General features: G+C 37.6%; 1 protein-coding gene across 1 annotated transcript in view; it reads right to left on the reverse strand.

Moving 5' to 3' along the window:
- Positions 1 to 27,038, reverse strand: part of CORIN (corin, serine peptidase) — a gene marked incomplete at its 3' end in the record, with an annotated part of 279,389 nt that overhangs the window by 66,963 nt on the left and 185,388 nt on the right. The window contains 1 exon segment of the mRNA XM_081304554.1: positions 8,174 to 8,287. Within this exon segment, the coding sequence (XP_081160680.1) occupies positions 8,174 to 8,287 (114 nt within the window).

Here is a 27,038-nt window from a genome sequence, read left to right on the forward strand (position 1 = left end):
AGGACAATTAGAAACCAAATGTGCAAACATAAACAAAAGCACTGACCTTCACCTCAAACCATACACTAAAACTAACTCAAAACTCAAAACAGATCATAGGCTTAAAAGTAAGAGTGAAAATCATGAAGCTTCTGGAATAAAACAGGCGAATTTTTTTTTTTTTAACTTTGGATTAGGCAAAAATTTTTAGATATGACACCCAAAGCCCAGCAATTAAAAAAAAAATACCATTAAGAAAATGAGAAAACAAACCACAAACTAGAAAAACACCCGCAAATCACATATGTGATAAAGAACTTATATACAGATAGAATAGTAACACCCACTAAAAAGACAAAAAGCAACCCAATTACAAGTGGGCAAAAGACTAGAAAAGAAAGACTTTGTGAAAGATATACAAATGGAAAAATTTTCTCCACATTATTAGTCATTAAAGAAAGGTCAACTTAAACCACAATAAGATACCACTACACATTCTCTCACATGGCTCCAGTCAAAAAGGTAGATAATACCAAGACACTGGCAAGGATTTTGAGAAACTGAAACTCTCATGCTTTGCGAGTGGGAGAAAAAATAATAATAATACCACTTCAGAAAAACAGTCTGACAGCTTATCACACATCTAATTCATGAATTCTACCCTTAGGAGTCTATCCAGGAGAAATTAAAACATATCTACACAAAGACGTGTATATGAGTGTTTATAGCAACATTATTCAAAATAGCCCCCAAATGGAAAAAAATCCAAATGCTCACAAACAGATGAATGAACCATAAATATAATATGCTCATATAGTGGAATCTATCCAGAGATCAAAAGAATCAAACCACTGTTCCATGTGACAGTTATTAATGAAACTCAAAATGTTTAAGTGAAAGAAACCAGACTACATGTTATATGATCCACTTATGAAATTTCAGAAAAAAGCAAATTTACGGAGACAGAATTTAAAGCAGTGGTTCCCAGTGTCTGGAGGGAGAATGACTGCAGATGTGTGGGAGGGAAGTTTAGAGGGAAAGGGGAAAGTTCTAGGGCTCGATTGTGGTGATGGCTGCACAACACTTATCAATTTACTAAAAGTCAATAGGTGAAATTTATGGTATATAAATTATACCTCAAAAAACTTGTAAAATGTTCTACATTAATATGGGTAAAGAAGCCCACATTTGTTACTATCTAGGTTTCTTTTTTCCCCTGAGGAATTCAAAATGATTTTATTTCTTTATTTTAAGATTTTATTGGTAAATTATAATTATATGGAATAGTGGGCTTCATTGTCACAGACACATAACATAATTTGGTCAATGTCATTTAAATATATTCTCTTTTCCCTTATTTAAAATAAGTGCATAGGTTGTATACAGCTGGAGAAGAATTAGGGAAGATGGGAAGAATTTCAGTGGTGGGACAGGAATGAGAATTTTATCATGTGTCAAGTACAGGGAACAGCAAAAATAAATGAAAAAAAGATGAGAATGGGAGCTATATTTGAAGATCACTCTACTCCGCTGTTCAGTCTACTGAATTCCAGCTGCTGTTTGTCCTCTTGTATCTCATACAACTGGTGGTAGACACCTCTTTACTATAAATAGCCCAACTGGATGACAACTTATTTTCAAAAGTCTTTGGCTCCCATCATTTAGCTTCCAAGTTCTAGCATTCTGTAGCACCACGGGTGACTACAGTTTACAACAACCTATTATATATTTTATGAAGTAGTAGAAGAGAGGAGTTTGAAGGCTCTAAGAATAAAGAAATGATGATAAGATGAAAATGATAATTCCTTGATTTGATATATTGGATGCATGTATTTACTGAATTATCACATTGCACCCCATAAATATGTTATTAAGTCAGAGGCAGGGAAGTCTTTGACATTGATCAATTAAACTATTAACTACATCAAAATGTTACATTTATAGATGCATGAATCATAAATATCTATTTCAGAAAAAAGCATTCTAAAAAGAACAATTCAAAAAAATTTAGAATCACATCATTTTAGAAAGGAATGAGTTTTAGAGATCATCCATGCAGCATCTTCAGTGAGATAAGTGTATGTACACCCAAAAAAAGGCACATATGTTCACAATTACACACATATAGAACTTTTATAAGTACTTTTTACTTCATTACTTCTCCCAGCCTGAAGATTTTTCAAATTAAGAGCCACATTAAGATAAAATACAAGAACCAAGAGGTCCTAGCTAGGGCCTTGACTGTACTAATTCCTCCCCTCAGCAGAGGGCGCGGTCTCCCCGCCCCGCAACCCACTGCTGAATGAGATGCCTGACAGCTGAGTCCAGAAAGGTTAAGACATTGGTTTTCATCTTCACTGGGCAAATTTGAGGAATTTGTGAATCGAGATATACCCATTTCCATGCAAAGTTTTAAAAGGTCTTTTAGATTTTTTGTTCTATTTTAATCTAAATTACTCTTGTTGGAAGTATTGAATCAATGTTAGTATTAATGATAACCAGAAAAATAAGGTATCTCAACTTGATTACAGGTGCAAAAATACATGCACCCTCCAGAGTTGTGAGGGGTGGAATGGCAGATTTAACCATATGAGTTAAATTTCTATCTAAGTAGTGCACCTCATGTGTTTTGATGATAGGGATACTGGGGATCAAATACTCCTTTTAGAATCTGATTAACAAGAGAACACGACAAACATTTTCAAAGGTTTATATGTGCTCTTTGAGGTCCATTCTGCACCCCTGCTAATTCATTCTAACACACCTCGTTGGAGGTATGTTTAAAACTAGTGCTGTTTTTATTAAATTACTTTATAAATGGGGAGGAAACAGGCATTTTTTTAATCCTCATTATTCACACAGGTGCAAATTGAACTTTCCACTGTTATGACTTCCTTGGTGAGGAGCCATTTTCAGAAGTTAGACACAAAATTAGTTGGATTTGGAAAACAACTTGTTACTTCCCTAAGGTCTGTGTGATTAGTAAACATTCAAAACCTTCACCGGAGGCAATGCACAGCCAGAAATACACAGCAAATAACAAAGATCACAGTGCCTCCTTTTATTGGGATCAATGTTTATTTGAACTGAAAAGAGATGTTGTCAGCACAACTTGAGGCCAACAAATAAAAATTTTCAAAAGGTGCTTGCTGCACTGAATTTCTTGCTCAATATGAGCATAATTTTCTGTGACCTAAGGTTTTTCTACATACAGCTCTTTTTTTTGTTAAGGAGATCTTGATGCAAAACATTTCTTCTGAAGTTCTTGTGTGTTGATACTTATTTCAGTTTGGAAACTCATGTGAACTTTTGTCCCTCAAAATTATCATTAAAAACTAAGCAACAAGAAGGCTTTTAAACAAGTGCTTCATTGAATTGGCTCAGTCTCTGTAACTCCATAAACAAATATGTTGCCTCAACTCAAGAACTATGGAGGCTCAATTTCCACCCACAGAATGTTAAAAACAGATGGGACCAAAAAAAACAAAACAAAACAAAACAAAAAAACCCATTTCATCCAACCCTGTCGCTATGAGATGGCCAGAGAGGTCCAATGGTTTACCTACCATTACCTAGCCCATTAACATCAGAGCTGTGAGAGAGTCTGGAAGAGAGCTGTTCTACTGCATTTCTTGCTGATATTTGGGACTGGGTAAATTCTTCATTGGGTTGGGAATGGCTGCCCTGGACACTGTAGGATTTTTAGAAGCACTCTTGGCCTTTAGCCACTGAATACCAGTAATATCTTTCCTCATCCTTGTAGTTGTCAAAAATGTCTCCATCCATTGCAAAATGTTACCTAGAGGGTTGAGAACCACTGTTATGGAATACACAGACATTATCTAAGGGCAAGGCCTGGCTTTAGTATCACCATTTCCATCAGGTGCTCTACAAAACCAGCTCCTGGTGATCTCCCCACCCCTTTTCTGCTCATAATACTTAGTGCTACTACATTTTTGTTTGCATCGATCTTGTTTGACTTTGTGTCATTGCTTGTATTATTGTTTTAAAATACCAGATTTAGTAGTTCCTATGTTTACATATTATTTTTCTGATTAGACTAAAATTCTCATGAAGAAAGAAACTGTATCTTAGCATGTTTAGTTATTGGGTTATCTAGAACATGCTTCCCACATAGTTGGAATTCAAGAATATTCAAAAGTTAGATTGACTTGGTATAATCAGGTCACCACTACACAAAAGTGGATTTCGCAAACAGTAGAAGCTTCCTCTTTTATTTTAGAATGAGATCTTTTGGCTATTTTTATAGAAATCTTTTTAGCATTTACTTGCATCCCATTTAGTAAAAAGATCATAGTAGCTATATTCATTTTTGATGACATGGAAATATCACTTGGAATATCAATTTTTATTTTGTGCTATTCAGTTGCCTATTTTCTAAAATATCTTCATGTGGTGCTGCTTTTAAAATTGTTGTGTATATTTTAGTGCTTATGTCTTGCCTACCACATATCTCCTGAACCTTTAACAACAGTTCCATGACTTCCAGTGGTCATCCTCTGCACCCTAGAAATGAGAGGTGCTGGGTGGAGGTGGCAGAGAGAATAAGATGACACTAGCACCAACAGTGATAATCACAACCATAAATCCTAATACTCTTTGAGAGTTACTGCATGTTATTGCTCTACATTCTTTATGTCCTCTGGATTATAATATCTTTAATGCTAGATAGTTTTGTCCCCACTTCATTGATGAAATTGAGGCACAAAGAGGTTGAGCATCTGGCCCCAAGCTCTGTGATGCAGGAAATGGTAAAGATAAAAATGTAGGCAACCTGTCTCAAAAACTTAAAGTATTAGCCACCATACTGTAGCACACTCATTATAATTAGGTAACCACCATCTTCAAAAATAAATCCACCAATTTTACCCGAAACTCAGAACAAATGATTTACAAAAGTATTTGATAGTGATTTTATATGGTATAAGATATTTTGTAGCAGCTATATTTTCCCCTCTGGCAAACATTTTCTTTGAGGCTTTAAAAAATCTCTATACATTCATTTACTATCTGATCATAGAATCAAAAGAATATATGGAATGTTAGCCACAAAAGACACTAGATATCTTCTAGTCCAGTGGTTTCAAATCTGGCTGTATGTTAGAGTTACATAGGCAGCTTTGAAAATGTACTGCTGCCTAGGTATAGCTCTAGACCAACTGAATGAGAATCCCTGGATGCAGAGCTTCCTGGAGATGCTAACTTGCAGTCAGCCTTCATGCTAAGATAAGCCAGGGTTAGAGAAATAGCCTGCTTTAGGTTGCAGGACTTGAAATTTTTAGTTTTCTTAAGTTTCAAAAATCTTTCCCTTAAACCACTAAAGTTGTTCCAGGTGGTTGGAAATCTTTTCATTCAATAAATACTTAAGAAAACAACTGCCATACAAGACAAAATTAGTTAAGGGGAAAAATTAGTAACATCACAGATACTTGAAGTGCTGTCACAATAGACAATTACTTCTCAAAGCATAATAGAGTATCCAGAACAGTTATGCATTTTCTTGTCATATGAATGATCAGAATATAATCATTAACCAAATCTAAACTTTAATGACAAGGAAAATTCCATGGTAGCATAACTGAAAGAAAACAGCATTAGATACGGAAATGTTCAGACAGGGTTGAAGTCTATACTTCAAATCCTGCCAAATTTATTCATCAACCTAAGTTCTGGCACTTCATTCATACAAGAAACAACAGATAATATCTCCAGGGCTGGTGATTAAATCAAATCACATGGGAAAATGCTCCTGGAAGTTGATTGGGTAATTCAAAAATAAGTCCCTTTCCTTCCTTCCTTTGAATATGACTAAAAATAAATGAATAATTCCAACAAACTGTACAAGCTACCTAATTTGACCCATATTTCAGAAAAAATAGACAAGTACTTACTAGAGACCATTTTTGCATCTAATCCATATATGCATGATCTCTTCTGGCAATCCTCTGCCGGTTTACCTGCCAGAACCTTACAAACTAGAATTTTCTTCTACTTCTCACTGGGCATACTCAGCAAAACTTCCTTCTCCCTCTTGACCATCTATGGGGCTGTGTTCATGCACAATTTTTATGCAAGCCCTCATTCAAACACACACTACTCTTTCCCTTCAAGGTGGTGATGACAGAAGCATGGTACCTTCCATGAACATTCCACACTTTGAATGTCAAACTTGGGCACAGATGTGGTTTTATATGGTACAAGGTATGCAGATTTTGTAGCAGTTATATTTTCCCCTGTGGCAAACATTTTCTTTGAGGCCTTAAAAAATCTATATACATTCATTTACTAAGCACCTGCTCTGTGTTGTCAGGCACTGTTCTAAGATCTGATCATAGAATCAAAAGATTATATGGAATGTTAGCCGCAAAAGACACCAGATATTTTCTAGTCCAGTAGTTTCAAGGTCAGAGACAAATGCATGTGAAGCCTTCTATATCTGACCAAGGGTTTTTCTACAGAAATTTTCTGAAGGTACGTAGTTCCTCAATAAACCAAACCAGATGCTTTCTGAAGTATGTTCATAAGGAAAGTCCACACTTACTAGGACATTGCTAAATACCTTCCAGAATGGTAAAATCTTCCTGTCCTGTTGGTGGTTAGGATAAGTGACCCCTTCAAGTTCAATTTCAACAAGTACAGCAGAAAGCACTTATGTGCTCAAAATAACATGCTCAGAACCATGGAGAACAAAATGATGAAATAGCATTGGCCCACCCCAGGGAGTAGGGACACACATGGAATTTGAATAATGCTAAAACACAGGCCACCATGGATATAAACAAGTGATTCCACCACAGTTCACATAAATTAGATGTAATTCAATTGAACTCTTTAGAATTCTCTACTATGGTTGTTTTGGTGGAATATTTCCCACTATATTTCTAGAAATATTCCCCAATATAAATATATATCCTATAAAATGTTTTTCCTATAAAATTATGTCATACTTTTTTTCTGAAGAGAGAATTCCACATTGTAAAACAACAAATGTCTTACTGAAAACATTTCCTGAAATATGTGTGGCATAACTGGTGTTCCATGGAATGCTAGGTACTATGTAAAATAAATGAATGCATAAATAAAGGTGAGAGTTCATATGAGGAAAAAAATTTGAGGATATACCAGGTTAAGCAAAATTAATGTCGTTGTGCAAGATTTCTTATAATGTTTAATAGACAAACAAGTATTTTAAATTCTCCAAGAAATAGCTCTGAGAGCTTTACCAAAACTTTTTTTTTTTCCTCAAGCATGTTTCAAGACTCAGGTTCTATGGAACCTAATTTTGGGAATCACTGAGTTGAAATGTTGCTGCCTGTCCAGAATTCTGACAAAGAACCATCTTAACCCTTCGGATAGAAGAGTTGGTCACTCAACAAACAGACTAGAGGAATCTCTCAATCAAGGTCAGCCATCTGGAGCTCTTATAAAGCCTTGGTGATTCTCATGGGAAGTAAAAATACTCTTCCCGTGCTAACTATGTCTGGTTATACACCCATTAAAAAGCAATTAAAAGACAATTACACATGGGTCTGTTTTGAATACAGATCATGCAGTGTAATTCTCCAGGTTAGTTTCCCTTTTTCTGTCTGGTGCATAAGTACAAAATAACTTGAAATCTAAAGCTATATTGGATAAACCACTGTGACCTCAATTCATTCAAAACAACTAATCAAGTCAATTTAGTAAACTGAGAACGTTTAATGCCTTTGACTATATCCAATTTAGAAGAAGCATCTAAAAAAGATGCTTTGAATCGTGTTTGTTTTAGTTTACAGGAAAAAAATCCTATAAAAATATTCTTTTAAAAAAATTTCATTGGCCATTATACTCATGAAAACTTAAAATCCAAAACAAAATTCCTTACTCAAACAAAATAAATGTAAAATCTTCTCCCAATTCTAGGAGACTTTATGCAAGAACTTTTCAGTCACTGATCTGTTCCAATGTAGTATCTAGCTATTGAGTTATTCTCAATAAAACCATGCAAACACACTACTGTCACTCTGGGATAAGGTAAACATGCTAGTTCACTTCAGAAAGGTAAACCAAAACTGTCCACGAAACACTGAAAGGTCGGTAGTTGTCAGGATTTGACAGTGGAATGGTTTGGGTTTCTAGGCTCCTGAATAGAATCCCTGTCCACCAGAACAGACCCAAACAGCAGACCACGTACTGCAATGTGCTTCATCACTCCAGTCGTCACAGTCATTGTAGCCGTTACACTGTAGCTTCTGGGGGACACAGATCCCACTGGTGCACAGAAAGTTCTCACCTCCTCCGCAGAGCACTAAAAAGGGGGGAAGGGCAAAAAAAGCAATGTCAGAATAGGGTCTGTTTTCCCCCATTTAAGACAGAGAAATAAATAATAGAAAACCTTCCCTTGCTGTTCAACAGATTTGTTTCCAAATTCCCTCGGTTTCATTGTCACCAAGTTCTCTTTGTTATTTTGAAACATTAATTGTGAAATTATCTAGAAATAATTCCAGGAGTGTTTGCTTGCACAGTGAGGAGTACATGTTCGGGGGTGGGGGGAGGCGAATAGCTTATATGGGGAAAATACCCAAGGAGAATATTTTTCTTAATAATTGAAAATAATGTCAAAGTGAAGTATTACTAATTAAACAAACATAAAAACCCTCTTTTTCTAAAATGCTATTTTATGCAGCAGAGACGATTATAGTAAATATAAAGCCAGTCAATTGATGTGTACTGGAACAAAGCATAGAGACCCTATGCCCTGCATTTGAAATATATTTCCTGACTTTACTAAAAATGCCAGCTAAAATGTCAGAGTCTGTTTTGGCATAAGGAATGGAAAATGACATTAGCTAATAATATTTTCATTCATTTCCTGCCCCCAGTTGTACAGTTACATTTTGATGTGTTTTGCTTTTGGTATTATGGTGCTCTTTTATCTGCCCCTCCCCCTCCAAATTCAACAAATATTCAATTGTTTAAATTATGATAGATAAAAGACTTAAGATGAAAAACTAGGAACACTTTTTAAGGAAAATGACTAATAAAAGGATATATCAGTTCAACAAAGTGGATGTTAAATTAATTTAAATATTTGTTAATGAGCCTTAAATGCATCTGACACTTGACTCAGAAATTTTATTCCTTGAATTTCATACAAAGGATATCATTTTTAATACATATGAATTTTATTTTTAAGGACATTCACACCATCATTGTTTATAATGTGGAAACTACAAAACAACAATTATGTCATAGTAAGAAACTGGTTAAATAATTTGGCACCTACCTAATACAAAATGTTATTACACTCACTGAAAAAGTATATTTTAGAAAATACTCAATGTCCTGGGGAAAAATTTCAAGATACTTTAAGTGGAAAAACATCAATTGGGTTTTTTCCACTTAAATATAAATACAATATAATTTGTCATTAGAAGAGTATATAAAAAACTACTGTAATTGTCCCTGGTAATAGAATTAAAGGCAATTTTTATTCACCATAGTTTATTCTGTACTTTACAAATGTTCTTATAATGATTGTTATTTTTTTAATCAAAAAAGCAAAACTTCTGACTTTTTTCATGAACTCCAGTTGCAGAATAACAGTAGATAAAATGAACCTTGAACCCCCTTCCTCCTTTCACCAAAGCTAATGTGTGTGATGTCAGCTGTGTGGTCCATCACCTGGTCACTGCCACCATTCCCTGAACTGGGTATTCCTTGGTCAGATGAACGTTGTGGACTAAATAGTGGGAACCAGGAAGTGTGGAGTATTTCACTCAGAATTAGAAAAACAGAAAAGTACCAACTGAAAACTGAAAAGGCGCTAAGGTCCATGTCTGTCAGGCTTCCCCCAGTGTTTCTGGGACTCATCAGAGTGACTGGCACTCAAGAGTTTCTAAACTACTATTTGAAGGGAAAAGTCTCCTAAATCTCCAAGGAGCAATATACTACCACAAAGCAAAAAAAAAAAATGAAATTAATAAACTATTTTTCAATGCTATCAAGGAAATCATCATTTCAACTTGCTGAATGTTAAGTCTTAGTTGATTTGGTAAATTCACAATAACAACAGCAAAAATTTGGTTTTTAATTATATCCCACGATTTCAGAAGCAATAAAAATTACATCTATGGATTTCAACTTTCAAAATATTCAGCATGTTTGATGATGCATAACAGTGTTAAGACAATTCAAGACATGAATTATAGCACTCTGCTGTCACCCACATCCCGCATGGGCAACAGAAGTAAGGCCACTCTGGGTGAACTGGGCTGGCAATGAAAAATCCACACAAACACGAAAATACCTTTTTCCTCAATTGTGGGGGTCAGGATGGCTCTGCGACCTCAAAGATCAGCTCCCACACTGGAAAGAGGGCAAAGGGAACAAGAGAGGCAAGCAAGAGAGAGAGCACACCTGAAATCCCCCTGTTTATTGTGGAAAAGCCATTCATAGAATATTCCATCCAAATAAGGCAAGGGATTGGGTTTCAAAGGATGGAGTCTTGCTTGGAGATGTCTCCTGATCAGCAGGTTGATTGACATCTTGGAAAGCCACACCCATCTCAGGTGCCGTGTGGGATCACAGGCAGATCCGCAGATCGAGAGAAAAGGCAAATCCCAATCAGGCAGCAACCTCAGGCCAGTCCCCTCTACTGTTCAAATGCACATAGCTCACACACAGCCCACGTATGGCTCCTGTGACACTCTGCGCTGTTATAGTTACAAATACAGATTCCTAAAGGGCACCCATGAAACCAGATATAAAATGAAAAGCCAGAATACTAAGATTTTATTAGCTAGTCTTACAATATCCCCTTTCTAGGGTTAAGAGAAAAAAAATTAAAAATTAAAGAATGATAATTCTATTGTGAGACTATATGTATACATACGAAAGAGTACAAAAGTTCCATTTATCTGCATTGCAGCAACTGCAGTGCCTTGAGAATTATTGCCTTCCCCACCTACAGCTTTCAAGATGCCTCTAGAAACACAGCTGAAAGCTCAACATTAAATAGCTGCTATCCTCCAGATCTCATCTCTAAGATGCAATATATATGACTTCAATAAAAACATTTCTTGTGTATGTTCACTTCAAATCTGGATCAAATTTAAAATCCAGCACTGCTTGCATTGTCTTGGTTATTGATATCTCCTGTCTTGGCTGATTCAGCAGAAGCTTACTTCTGTGTGGATCTACATTTGGAGGTGGGGCTACCCTTGGTTTTAGGATATTATGAATTTTTTCTTTATTTTTATTCTTTCTTTGAAAGTTCATAGTTCTGCTAATCAATATTACTTTTGCAAAATTAACATAAGTAGTCTCTAATCTCTTTCTGATTGATTGCTTTTGAGCCTTATTCAGAATTTCCAATTTATTTTTATACAACTTTTCAATCAATGAAATGATATAAACACATCTTGTTTGGAATTTCTAAATACCCTAGAAAGTAAACAGGCACTTTTATCTCAATTTCCTTGAGGGAATGATAGTTTGCAAATAGAGAAACTGTAGATTCATAAGGTTAAAGACAATGGTGGGGGGGAAGCCACATGGTTAGTTCAAGGTAGAAATCACCCCAGAATCCTGGGCTTCCAGCCCTGTCCTCCACAGCACGACTACTCCCCTGTTTCTGTACATGTCAGTGGTGTAGTCAGCTGACATGAGGCCAGTTCTCAAGGGTATCAGGTTTGAGTGAAAGCTCACACTTGTCCTTACTTTTCTATCTAAACAAAAGGCACATGTCTGTCCTTCAAGGGAATTGAATCCAGATGAAATGACATTCCACATCAGATCTAGTTCTTTTTTTGGAAAATCTCCTAAGAGGGCTCTTAACAAGCTGCTGCTCAGATGTTTTGACCATACATTTCACTGTCTTATACCAGTCATCTTCCAACAGGCAAAAGGAGATCACAGAGAAGTTGTGCTATATAATCTCAACACCACTTCCTATATCATCGATAATTCTAAGAAGAAGGTATTGGATTTTAAATCAATGGCAGGTTGATGATTGGAAGATTTATTGATTAATTTAACAAATATTCACTGAGAATCTACTATGTACTAAGCACTATCCTAGGGATACAGCAGTGGAGAAAGCAAGAAATATTCTCACCTCAACAAAGCATGTATTCTATTCATCATCATCTAATGAAGAAACTTTTACTAACTAAAGATGCTTCACCATCAATTTTTACTTCCATTTAAACATTGGACTGTGAGTACTACTTTAAGAATAGCAGAATGCAATTATATTTCCTAGTTTACATATCCTGATAACAGGGACATTTATGATCACCTGGGCTTTACAATGCCAAGGATTTTGAAAAGTGTACACCCATGAGGATGATCAGCTCTTCTCAGTATTCTTGTCTCTGATAATAAATTGATGAAATAACTATCCATAGTCTGGAACTGCCTTGATATTTTCTGCAATTGCTTCCAGCCCCTTAGGTTCTCTCTGTCTGTGTATTATGGTGGCATTCATATGAGCAAATGCTCTCATTACTCTGGTTATTAACTTTTGGAGTCTTTTACAGAAATGACCCACTGGCTGCTGACTTTATGGTGTCCTCATTTGCTTTGTCTTTGAACCGATGCCTAAAGCCTGATGCTCAACTTTAGTTCTACCTCTGAAGAGAATGTTTACCTTCCATGGCACATCCTTACCTGGGCCTATACTGAAAAAAAAAAAAAAAGCCTGTTGGTGCTGGATTCTATACAATGCTTGAAATTGAGTTAATAAAGTGGCTCTACTTATTACAAGATAATTTGATGAGATGAGAAAGAGCGAGTATAATCTTTCAGCAAGTGATTTAAGAATTCTTCTCGGATAGAGCACTGTATCTTTATGCGTAAAAGATAGATAAAAGGCTTGGGGTGAAAAATTAGGGTTGAGAGAGAACACAGAAAACTCAAAGGTATGCTCAAGTTACCAAACTTGTACTCCTCCCCGCCTTCTAATGAGGTGAGTCGTGTTAACTAGAAGGCCTTTCATTTTGCAGAACATTAAGAAGGGGTGAGTAGGAATGCAGGGGGGTCACAGGGCTCTGAGTAAGCAAAGAGTCAGGGTCCCCAAGAGAGAATAACAGAGCCAATGCTCTGTTATTGAGGAAGAGATAAATCTGAAAAGTTGGTTTTCTATCATAGGGGCACAGTACGGACAAGACCCTTTGAGACACAGAGATATCTAACAGGCTATTTTGAATTCTTACTTAGAAGTTGGAAGTGTAATTGCTTCCTCCATCTGCCACATGGAATCAGCAAGGCTTGTGCAACTCTCTGATTTTAGACCATGTGGCACCCCTCTAGGATCTTGGAAGGCACAGCTGATTACAGAACAGATTCTTGCTGGGTAGAGTTTATACTCCAAGAAAACAATATCATCAAACATAATAAGAAGGAAATTAATATACATCATACCAGAAGGTAATAAGTTCTATGTCAAGAGGAAAAGAATACAGAGGGTAAGAGAGATACAGGGTATAGAGTGGAATGGGGCGGGTTCTAGTAATAATTGGAGTGCCAGGGCAGACCTTGCTGAAAGCTGACAATTGAGCAATACCTTGGAAGAGGGGAGGGAACCAGCCACATCTTGGGGACACAAGGAAGTGCCAGAGCAAAATTCTTCAGACAAGAGCACACCTGACAGGTATCAGGATGGGTAAGGAGATCTTTGTGCATAGACGGACTGAAAGTGAGGGAGAGACCGAGTAGCAAGAGATGAGACAGACCAGAAGAAGGGGCCCAACCATGCAGGTCTATGCAGGCCTTCTGAAGGGCTTTGTAACTTTAAGGAAAAAGAAGAGTCATCACAAAGTTTTCAGTAAAGAGCAGTAAGATATGATTTAAATTTTAATGGATGGCTCAGCCTATTGTGTTAAAAATCAGTTCTAGAGGGGGAAAAGGACCCATTAGGAGGCTACTAAAGTATTCCAGGAAGAGACGATGATAGCTTGGAGGATTATCACTGGAAGTGTTGAGACACGTTGGATTCTGCATGTATTCTGAAATTAGTGCCAGTGGGTTTCCACATCCATTAGATGAGAATTATGAGAGAAAGACAAGAATCAAAGTCAATGTGGACTTTAAGTTTCTGGCCATCAGGAAGACTGAACTTGCTATCCATTGAGATGGATGAGGTTACTAGATGAGAAATACTGGAAACAAATCCAGAGTTACATTTTGGACATGTTACGTCTCGCATATACAGGAGACACCAAAGTGAGTAGATGCCACATTGAGTAGATAAATGGATACACAAGTTCAATGTCTGGGATAAAGGTCAGGACTACAAACATGAATGTGTGAGTATATGGATTCAAAGTCAGTGTGCCTGGATGAGATTACACGAGATTGGCTAATGAGGACAGTAATGAAGGAGAATTAGAGAGATAGTGAAGAGAAGATTTAGGGTGGACCCTTAAACCCCATGTTTAGGGCTGTGGAGAAATGAAGCTGACAAAGAATCAGAGGAGTGGCCAGTGTGCTGGGTAGAAAATCGGAAGGAGAACATGGCATCCTGGAAGCCAGGGAAGGAAGAGGTGGAAATGACCAACTGAACCAAATGGTGCTGACAGGTCAAGTAAGATGAGACATGACCACCTGATAGAGCAATGTGGAGGGCAGCAGAGTCCCTGTTAAAAGCAGTTTCATGGAGTGTTATGGGCAGAAGCTTGAGTGGGGACTGTCAAAGAGAGAAGGAGAGGTGAGCAAGTGGCTCAGAAATAAGAGACAACTCTTTTGCTGCAGAAGAAAAAAAAGCAAATGGGGTGGTAGATTAGAAGGGAAGTGGAACTCTAAAAATAGCCCTTTTGAATGCTTTTGAGTGAGTACATCCTTTGAGGGAAGCACAGAGAGGCCTCAAGATCTGCCTACTGGTTGGCTTAACTCAAATAAACAATTGAAGAACACTTGAGAAATTTCAAAATTGTATTTGTAAATGGAAGTTATTGACATCTGGAATTATTTGCAATCTAAAAATGAAGTCAGTCTGTGTCCTTCTGTTCCTCTAATCCCATCACCGAAATGTGGCTTTTCCCGAATTATCTGTCTTCCAAGCTGAGAAGTCCTTCTCATGCTCTTCTTAGACATCACTAAACATAGGGCAAAGAGCTCACCACATCTGGAGTACTTTATGCCCAAGATGATCAGAACCATGGTCTGCTCTAAACCAAACCAAACCAAAACATCTGTTCCATTATAGTTGGCTTAATTTACATTAGAAGAAGATACTTATTTGCCTATTGTCTCTTTCTTTCTATTCTAGAATGCAAGCTCCTTGAGTGAAGGTACTTTCTCAGGTTTTCCTTCCTGTGCCCCCAATCTAGAATAGAACTGACACATGATAAGAGTAAATTAAACATTTGTCAAATGAATAAATGAAGAGTGAGAATACGAGGTGCAGGAAGAACAGAAATAAATGGTCATTCCTATTTCTTGGCCCTTCAATGACAATGAATATCTTATAATTTTATTCTTTTCATTGCTGAAAAATAAACTTCATAGTAAACATAAAAATCCCTCTGTATGATAGTGGGACTCTCACTCAAACCTGCAGTCTGGCTTCTGAGTAGCATTTGTTCTTATGGAAGGACAACATGTACCTACATGTACCCTCTACCTACAACCATCTTGCCCACTGGCCTGTGAAGATGTGTCTGATACCCGCTCCACACTCCACCCACATTACCCACTCCTTGAGTTAAAACGGTGGATTTCAGCAGATCTCTGTGATACTTAGGGAAAGGACTTTGGACCTTGCATTGGAGTAAAGGGGGTATATTCAGTCCCCCTCTCCATTTTGCCAGAGAGTTCTAATGGTATCTGCTTTATACACTTGAGTACAAACTTCCTTTGAAAAGGGCTCTTCCTGCCAAAAACAGATTTGAAAACTTCTTCATCTTTAAGATTCTAAGTGTCCAGTTAAAATCTTAGACAGCTTATACTTTTCATTCCTCTTTTTCTCTCCTTTTTTGGCTCTGAATATTCAGTTCTGAGTTTAATTATGGACTGTTTAGCTTTTCATTATAGTTAGCTTTCATTATACATTAGACTTGAAAGATTGGAACATAGGATGAGTCATGTTTGAAATAAGAGTTCAGGAAAGGCATAGAACCTTCCTATGAGGAATAAAAATGGGAAGTGGCACCTGGGACCAAAAATTAGCTCAGAAAGGCCCTGCTTGGGGTAACTGGCACAGATTTAACTCTGTCACACAAAGGTGAAAGAAATGCCCTCTCTCTTTACTCTTCTACATCATATTAATTCACATTTTCCTACTCAAAAAGGTGACAAAAAAAATATCATTCAGACTTTTTGTTCATGGGCCTCTCCTGCAAAAGAGGGTGGGTAGGAGAATCTACAGAACTTATCTGACCTGGAAGAACCAATGAAGGGTCTGTAACTTTCATTTTCTCAGAGGGTTCATGGTCCCTCAGCTTTCAGGGTTTATGCTACCAAAAACAGCTCATTTTGTCTGTGCCAGGCCAGCACAAGAAGCCACGGCCCCCACCATCCAGCTTGATGGGCTGCCCCATGTAGCCATTCCCCTCTGAAATCCTACTCTTTTTCCCAGACTAAGTGGGGAACATGATAAAATCCAATCTCCTTCCAAGCCTCAGGGAATGTTTCTCACATTCCCCTCCTTCCACCTCTACCTCTCCAAATATTTGTCCTCATGGCACTCCATTCTGGGTGATCCCATGGGATCTCCACTCAGGCCTTACCTCTTCCTGGCTGGCCTCCCTATCCTGGGAATGCAGGGACAAAGCTGCACATCCATTTTGTTTGCTCAGTGGATTGCTCTGATATACTGATTTTTCATTCTTTCAGAGGAAGCAAAAGTTCTATTGGTGCCTTTTAACTTCTACGTCTGTGTTCAAAAGTAGCATGTAATAGGTGATCAGTGAACACCTGTTAAAAAGATGCACTTAAAGGCTCTTTACTTAGATAGCCTAAGAAGAGAAGTGCCGTGGTGACTTCTTTTATTCTCTGTGGTGTCCACCCTGCTACAAAGACAATGCAAAACTAGTCTGTTTACAACAGCAAACTCTAAACAACATCCTTCCGTGCCTTTTATATAACATCTTTTAATTAGTGAGAAATCATCATTGTCAAACAAATGTTCAGAGAAAATCCAAAACCTCCTCCCAAATTAAATACCTTCATGCCTAAGTTACTCCTTGACTCCTTTTCCCCCCTTTGAAATGAAGTTTTGCTTTGATTGAATGGAAACTTTGCCATCTGGCCTTCAGCTTAAGTTCCTAAAAATAAGAGCTCAGTATACTTTTTGCATGTCTGACAGCATGATGGAAGATCTATAATTCTATAGAAAAAAATCAGTCATTGTAAAATTACCTAAAAATTCTTATCAGGAAACAAAAATAAATCTATGTACTTGGTGACATTCTGCTAGGAAAGAGAATGCAAATAGAATTTAGAAATCCTATGTTGAATGTCTTCATTCAGTATTTCAAGTAAAATCACAGTATATGATAGAGTTAGACGAAATCTTTTTACAGTAGATTTTAAGTCTAATTAGACAAAGTTGAAAGTAAAGAAAAAGCAGAGTAAAAAGCTGGAAATCAAGCTGATGAAAGACTGCCAGAAATAGAAGCCAAGCAGAAGTATAAAGAAACTTTTTAAAAAGAAATCTTTATGAAATTCAACACTTAAGAAAGGGAAGAAGGATTGGAAGTGGGGCAGAGGGAGAGGGAAAAAGAAAGAAAAAAATAATAATCAAGGAAGCTTCCAAATAGGGATTTTCTTGTTAACATGATACACTAGTATACTAACTTGGGTTTTAGTCTAAAAGTCTTAAACAAGACTGTGAAGCTTTCTTTCTTTCTTTTTTTTTTTTCAAAATTCATTGGAAAATAAGATGTATACCACAGCTTTGTTATTTATCATTTCCTGCAGAGAAGTGCAACAACATAACTTAAAAAGTTTTCAAGAACGTGGATAATTGTAAAACTTGCACATTTAAAGTCTGCCCTCTCAATAAAGCAGGCAGATGCTTCTAAATTCAAAGATGATTTCTCATTTAGGTTCCTTGGGGGATGCTATTTTATGAACTGTTTCAGAGAATAAACATTTGATTCCTAAAAAAGTAATTAACATTTAACTTTAACATATTTTTTAGGTTTTTTTTTCAAACATAAGCCTGCCTCAAGTGACATTTTGTAATTATTCACTCTGAATCATAAAATAATAATGGAACAACATAAAAACTGCCTTTGACAAATTTCAAACAAATGTTAGAATGTTTTCTATAAAAGAGTTAAACTACTTTGGGAAATCAAGGACATTTACATAATTTGGAAAGAAAATAACATCTCTTGCATGTCTATGGTAGTATCTGAAAAGTTATACATAAAAACATCTTTCCAGGTCTTTACTAAATGCGTAACTGTGTCACCATATCTTTGAAAAAACTCAGGAGAAATATAAAGAAAGAAAAGTAATCGATGCCATGGTTTCTCCCCTGGGAAACTCATGTTTAAATTTGATGGCCATTTGTGGCAGTGTTGGAGGTGGGCCTTTAAGAGGAGATTAGATCATTAAGAGGAAAAAAAAAAGTTGATGATGAGGATATAGTTCATAAATTTTACCCTTAATATCAACCTTGATACTTACTGGATCTTCTAACCAGAAAAGAAATCATTCAAAACAATGACCCTGAGATAGCAAAATGAAAATGATCTTGTAGAAAAAGTACAGACTTTGATTTAAATTAAACTATCCATGCTGCTGTCAGCAAATTGCTTAACCTTTCTGAACTTCAGTTTTTCTGTCTGAATCCTACCTGTATTAAGATTGTCTTTGAGTATGTTCATCAGAAATGGAAAACAATGGCACCTGGCATCAAATTGGGTAAGAGCCAGTATGTTCTGCACTGCCTACTGAGACAGGGAAAGAGGAGGCAACTAGGTTCTTTGAAAGAACTAAGACACAATTACACAGGAACCAATACTACATCGAGGACTATATTGGCTAAGCCTACTCAAAGAAATGGAAGTCAGTTGCTGCAGGAAAGTTGGCTTTTGCTATTAAATCATTTGTATCCTGTTAAATGATTCACACAGGTAGAACTTAGAGGTTCCTGGGTTCTTTCTCCTGTGTGCCATGTTTCTACTACTGCATGCCCTTCCCAGCAGAGCTTCATCAAATATCTCCTAGTATCCCTAGTTACCAGGATTGTGCATAACAAAACCATACAGACTAAACCTAACAGGGGGAAAATACTCCACTTTGCCTAGGACCAAGTACAAACACAATTTAATTAACTTGCATTCCAGAGCTATAGCTGCCAGTTTGCTAAGACCAGACGGTTTGAATGCACAGCACCCACAAAAGTACAGGGAGAGAGGGATATAAATTGCTAATCCCCCCCACCCACCCACCGCAAATCTTCATAGGACTCATATATTCTTCTTACTGGAAAACAGGAATCATGTCCAATTCCTGCTGAACAAAATATAAGGATCCCATGGGGGAGGGGAAGCAGAATGAGCTAAGGCAACAAGAAGAGAGAGGTTAAGAGAGGCAGACGTTTCTGGAAAGACATGCAGGCATTCAAAATATTTAGTAAACGATCTGCCATTAAGATCAACACAGAGTCAAATGAAGAATTGTCTATCATGTCCCTGAAAAGAGGAAAGGCCCTGAGCAGATAACAGAAAGTCAAGAACTATGCTCCAATCCCTATAAACTCTCATTACAGCAATTTAAGCAGATAAGTAGTTTCCTCTGCAAATACTCTGCTGATTTACATAATATGCTTAATCCTGAGAAACTTTATGACAAGAGGGTCAGTCAATAGTAGGTGAGTTGGAGGCAAAAAGTCCCACAATTGGATTTGTATTTCCTTGAAAAGATCCATTTTTATCCCATTTGCCAAAAGATAAGACACATGCAGTTTCCAAACAATATCACAAGATGGCAGCCAGTCTCAGTACATAGTCCCCAGAGATGCGCACAGGGAAGAATTCAGCCTGAGAGTCTCACCATGGGAGAGGTTGTGGAGACTCACTGTGAATTCCAGCAGGGAAACATTTTTCCTAAGGAGCATGCTTGACTTGTTATAAAATCACAAAATCCTGCTTCCTACCAATATGAAATCACAAAATCCTGCCTCCTACCAGTTTTGTGACATGTCCTTCATAATGTCCTTCGTTCACAATGCCCTACTCATCCAGACCTTTTGCACATTTTTCTATGAGTTTCTTTTCTTGCTGGTTTATCAGAGCTCTTTTGTAATTCTTTTCTCCCAATCACTCATTTACTTATCTTTTAAATTTATAGCCTCTTTAGCTATTAAAATAATGTTACAGACATGTGAAGTCTCCATAGGTTAAGCCTTCATAAACCATACCTCTATGGGTCATTGAACAGAGACTCTATGAGAACAGTAACATATCTGTCTTGTCTCCTGTTGTGTTATAGGACCTCAGGAATGATGGTCAGATAGTGTTAGCTAAACAAACTTTGCTCCAAACCCAGAGTCTTTTTAGAGTAGATAGAAAATACTGTGGCCAAAATTAAAAGAGATACTCTGGCCAAATATACCAAAAACAGTTCACAGAGATAAAGAAATTAGGTCAGATTTCCTAATAGTCAAACTTGATTTTGGACGTGGCCAAAAGAGAAAGCTACAAATTGATTGATTTTTAATAAAATATCAAATTTCTCACATTGCTCATATAATCAAAACATGAAATATGTAAACTGACCTGGAGTTAATGGAATAGGCCTCTGAAGATATTTTCCAGATTTAATTTTGAGCGAAGTACCAAAGAGAAGAAATTTGGAGACTACTTTTCTTACACAAACCACCAGAGGGAGACTGAATCACAGATGCCATCATGTACTTTCAAGAAGTTTCCTGGTGTGACAGTGTTTGAAAACAATGGTATTTTATGTGTCTTCTGTACTTATTTTAAAATAAAATTACCCTTGTTTTAAAAGTCATTTTGCATTTTACATACCAACACAAAAATATGTGTTCTCATGGGCTGATTGATTACAGAACAATAATGTTCTTTGTGCATTGATTTTATAGCTCACTTTTTACATCCTCCTAATAACCAATAACCTCAGAAATCAACTTTTTTCCTCCTTCAGTTTTATTTCAGGCAGGTTTTTTTTAAATACATTTTTACAATTGTAACTTGCACATAATGTGATTTTTGTGAACTCTAAATGAATTTTTCAGCAGGAGATCTCATTAGAAGATAATCTCATTATAAATCTCTGTTAGAATTTCTCACCATAGCTTCCAGGTTGGAAAGAAACTCTTTCCAGCTGTAGAAAAGTTCTTCTAAAATTGTTAGTGTTGTAGCTCCCAACCGCTTTACTCTAAGAACTTTGAAGAAAACTGCCAACTTCTCTGAGCAATCATCCTCCTAAGAAAATTTGGTAACAACCATTCCAAGGCAGTTTACAAGCAGACAGAAGCAAAGGCCAAATACTTTCTAAAATTTGGCTTCAGTAAAAGGGTTGCTGGGAGGTCTCCCTTTCTAAAATATGTCCCAGCTGAAATTCCTCGTTTTGGACTTTACTCATTTGACTTAAGCCCAAAGTTCCCCAATTAAAAGGCAATTCTTGAGGATTCCTTAAGCATTCCACCAGCCAAGATGTCTACAGACTCTCCACAGATAGTCACTCCTCAACATGGTGAAAATCGGAAGACCTTGCAGAGACCTTAAAAGAAAAAAACCATCTTCAGTAATTAATACCTTGAGAAATAGCAACACTTAATATAGCCAGCTTGCCCTGTCCATGATTTCTGTATCCACAGGTTCCAAATCTGTGGATTCAAATAACTGTGGACTGCAAATATAGTTAGCTCTCCAATGGGTACCTCTGTACTGAACACGAATAGGCTTTTTTGGTTACTGTTCCCTAAACAATAGAGTATAACAATCCTGTACATAACATTTACATTGTATTAGGTATTATAAGTCATCTATAGATGGTTTAAAGTATGCAGGAGGATTGAGCAGATAATACACAAATACTATGCCATTTTTATATAAGGGGCTTGAGCAGCCATGGATTTGTGTATCTGAGGGAGGTCCTGAATTTAATCTGCCAGCAGATACTCAGGGACAAACATAGATTTATCTCTTTATCTTTTTTAAGATATTAGAAAATTAGTGTGAGAAAATAGGGAAGAGTGGGGGTTGGCATCTAAAGAATGGGGACACATCAAGAACACACCTGGGTAAGTGCCCTCGAGGAACAACAGTCAGTTGGGCTCAGCAGGGGCTGAAAAAGGGATGGGGACAGAAAACTACAAGAGAATAAAAGTGGAGGGAAGTCCTTGGTCATGACAAGAATTCCACCCAGCTCAGATATTCATGACTTTTTAAAACTAATAGTTATCTAGTGTTTTCTATTTACAGCCCGTCTCAAAGGTTTTGCCTTCATTTTTCATAAAACACACCTATGAGGTGATAACCTTGTATCAGAGGACAAAACCACAACTTCAAAAAGTTACCTTTTCCGTACAGAGCCAGTAGGCAATTGAGCTGCTTATTAAAATATAAGCAGTTTGACTCCAAAGCCCAAGCTATTAATATAAACATCGAGAGACCTACATTGATTTCCTGTTTCTGCCATTAAAAAAAAATTACCACCAATTGAGTAGCTTAAAACAACTTATTTTCTCATCATTCTGGAGGTCAGAAGCCCGACATGGGTCTCACTAGGCTAAAACCCAGGTGAGGGCAAGGCTGTGTTGGAGAAGTTGTTCTCATTCCTTGGTGCGTGGCCTTCTTCCTCCATTGTCAAAGCCAGAAACTTGGCAGCTCTCTGATCTTGCATCTGTCTTCACGTCTTTCTCTGATTCTCCTCTTTTGTTTCCCTGTTTGCTTTTAGGGATCCTGTGATTATACTTGGCCCACACAGATAATCCAGAATTCCCCAATTTTAAGGCCAAAAAAGTAGCACCCTTATTTTCATCCTCAGCCAGAATGCCCTGTTGCCAGGTAAACTAAATATCCACACAGGTGCCAGGAATTAAGATGCAGCCATTCTTGAGGGAACATTTCTCCTACCACTGAAAAACCAGCCTCTATCTCAGAGCAAAGCCTGTCCAAGGAAGGGACATGCCTTTGTCCTTGGAAAAACCCACAGAGCACTCCTAGGCACATTCCCACCCTGCTAAGTTGTTTATCTAAAGGAGAGATCTGCTGCGCCAGGTGTCCCTGACTCAGTCAGGCTAGGTGGGGACCCATAGCAGCTCCCTAGCAGCCACCAATCAGCATGAGTCAGGGAAATACCTGGGATGCCAGATGACCCTCTCAGTAGTTTATGGTGGTTGATAACATATTGGGAAACCATGTAGTTCAGCACGTACATCCCTCTTGGCTCAAACCAATCAGTCCAAACGAATACCGCTTTTGTACTGACCAATCACCCCTACCCAACTTGTTCCCGCTAGTGAATGTGCTAATCATGTTTTAGAGTTGTTATTTGATTTTCCCCGCAGTGTATGATGATTTGCTATGATGTATGTGAAGTCCCAGCCCTCTCCAAAGAATGTATAAAACTGCTGCAAACCCTGGGCTCGGGGCCTCTCAGCGTCACCAGTTGCTGTGTGTGCTTGCGGAGATCGAGCTAGCTCGCAATAAACACCTCTTTGCTGCTTACATCCATCTTGGGTCTCTGGTGGTCTTTGGGGGTCCTGAATTCGAGCATAACACCACAGATGCCTTGCTATTGTATTCACTTTTTGTGTTCTTTTCATATACAAACAGCCTCCTAAGAATGATTGCCTTAAACAAATGTGTCTTCTCTCCCACCTGCTGATGCCCTCTCCTTCCTTCTTCCTGTCACCTGTGTCAGAAATGCTGCAGCACCAAATCTGATCACAATTCTTGGTTCCAGTCTGATTTCACTCAATTCTGCTGCAGTAAGGAACCTGGGGGCAGGCATCTTGTCTATGCAAGATTACTAGGGGAGACCAGCGATAATATCCTACTTACAAGAATAAGAGTGTTCAAAGACTCAGAAAAGATCCTCTAAAATGTAAATGAACCTACTGTCAGGCCCTGTGCAATCAAGAGTATCTGCACTCCAGTGCCTTTGTAGCCATCAGCTACATGGCTTCCTGCAAACTGGAGCACAGCAAAGCAACCAAGAGGGCAGTGGTCTGAGGAGGAGCTTAGCCTTGAGCTCTCTCTTGTTCTCCTTTGTCACAGATAATCCAAATCACTTAAAAACCTCAAAAGAGCAATACATTTAAGAAAACAGAAAAAGGCATGAAATGTTATGCTGTTCTGCAGCACACAGAGAAAGCGCAGCAAAGAGATAGTTGCGGAAGGCTAAGGAGCTATGGGGCTGGGGTATACTTCTGTAGCAAAGTACTGGTGTCACAAACCCAGGGCTCTAGATTAAATTCCCAGCATTGCAAAAACTTAAAAGTAAGAATTTTAAAATAACAAAATTTTTAAAAGAAAACTGAAAAGATAGATTAGTCCTTCAGCCAGAACAAGATTCATAATTGGGAGGACCTTGAAGCCAGAATTAAAGAGAGGCAGTAAGTGTTATGGATACAGGAGATGATGGATTGAGAAAATGCAGGCCCGTTTGGGTGTGGGAAGTTGGAGACCACCCCTGAAAAATTGAAATGTTAATGTCTTCAGAGTCCTTCCTCCACCTTATCAAGAAAACCCTGCCCCAGCTCCAACTGGTTGCTAAGGTAACCTGTCCCAAGAATTGTCCCTCCCTACAGGGAGTTATATAAAAGTTCTTAATTGACATCTCCTGGGCTACTTCCTGCCTGGATCACTCCATTTGGCCCCTCCCCCCTGCCCATCTGCTTCTCACCTTTTGGCCATCCCACCTGGGCCATCTCCTAAGCCTAGTCAAGTACACAGAAAGGAGAGAGATAAGAAGGAAGGTCTGGGTGCAATGGTGCATTTCTGTAATCCCAGCAGCTCAGGAGGGTGAGACAGGAGGATCATGAGTTCAAAGTCAGCCTCAGCAATGGTGAGGCACTAAGCAATTCAGTGAGACTCTGCCTCTAAATAAAATACAAAATAGGGTTGGGAATATGGCTCAGTGGCTGAGTGCCCCCTGAGTTCAATTCCTGGTACAAAAAGAAGGAAGAAGGCCACAAAACAAAGAAAGTCTAGGATGTATAAAAGAGGCAGAACGCTCTTACTTCTTGGAATACCAGGATACCAGCTATGGCCCCCTTCTCCCTCCCAGGAGAAGTATGTATTATCCCTTTTTAAATAAACCCTGATTTATATTCTTGCCTCAGCATGCTTCTTCAATGTTATATTTAAATATGTGAGGAAGCAGAACTCCACTGATAACCAATGATATCAACCTGATGGAAAATAAAGTGCTTTAAAGATTTTAAAATACAAGCTAGACATGATGGCAAACACCTGCAATTCCAGTTAGTCTGGAAGTTAAGGAAGGAGAATTATAAGATTTCTTTCCCTTAAAAATATTTTATTGCATATAAAATGTAATAGCAGTAATGATGATACATGAAGAATAACAACAAAATCTTATAAACCGCACAAATTTTTATGTCATACCTTAGTGATACAATAAATAATAATAGATTATTAATGTGACATCTTAACTGAGCATAAGATTTTCTTTTTGGAAAATTCATGTTTTAGGCCATGAGAATTTACATTTTTAGTAAAATTATTTTTATTTATATAATTGAAAATGGTACTAGTAACTACACAAATATAGGATTGCAAGCAATTTTTGTTCATTTTAAATTTTTCAAGGATCTTTCTTCTAATATGACTTTTACTAGAGTTGTTAGGAATATTTTAATCAAGGACCTAGGAAATAAACCCTGCATCTAATAGAAGAAAATGTAGGCCCAAATCTTCATCATGTTAAATTAGGCCAAACTTCCTTAATAAGGCTCCTATAGCATAACAAATAAAATCAAGAACCAATAAATAGGATGGATTCAGACTAAAAAGCTTCGTATCAGCAAAAGAAACAATCAGGTGAATGACCAGCCTACAGAATGGGAGCAAAATTTACCACACACACACCAGATAGAGCACTAATCATTAGGATATATAAAGAACTCAAAAATCTCAACACCAAAAAATCAAATAATCCAATCAATAATGGGCCAAGGTTCTGAACAGACACTTCTCAGAAGATGATATACAATCAATCAACAAATATATGAAAAAATGTTCAACATCTCTAGCAATTAGAAAAATGCAAATCAAAACTACTCTAAGGTTTCATCTCACTCCAGTCAGAATGGCAGCTATTATGCATACAACAACAATGAGTTGGCAAGGATACGGGGAAAAGGCACACTCATACATTGCTGCTGGGACTGCAAATTGGTACAACCACTATGGAAAGCAGTATGGAGATTCCTTGGAAAACTTGTAACGGAACCACCATTTGACTCAGCTATCTCACTCCTTGGTTTATACACAAAAGACTTAAAAACAGCACACTATAGTAACGTAGCCACATCAATGTTTATAGCAGCACAATTCACAATAGCTAAACTATCAAACCAACCTAAATGCCCTTCAGTAGATGAATGGATAAAGAACTGTGGTATATATATACACAATAGAATATTACTCAGCATTAAAAGATATAAAATTGTGTATTTGCAGGTAAATGGATGGAGTTGGAGAATATTATGCTAAGAGAAGTAAGCCAATCCCCCCCAAAAAAAAACAAAGGCCAAATATTTTCTCTGATATGAAGATGCTGGTCCATAATGGGATGAGGGGGCATGGGAGGAATGGAGGGATTTTAGATAGGGCAAAGGGGAGGGAGGGAAGGGAGGGTGCAGGGGGTAGGAAAAACAATGGAATGAGATGGACATCATTACCCCAAGTACATGTATGAAGACATGAATGGTGTGATTCTATTTTGTGTACAACCAGAGGCAAGAAAATTGTGCTCTATTGCCGCGTCCGGAAAATGGACCGAGTCGGCGGGAGACGTCAGGGTTAACAAATTCACAGGACACCAAGGTTCTTCATCCAGGGAGAGTCTGACTTTATTATCTCAGCTCATACTTATATATT

Source organism: Spermophilus citellus, assembly GCF_964194105.1.
Source record: "Spermophilus citellus genome assembly, chromosome: 8".
NCBI classification, from domain to species: domain Eukaryota; kingdom Metazoa; phylum Chordata; class Mammalia; order Rodentia; family Sciuridae; genus Spermophilus; species Spermophilus citellus.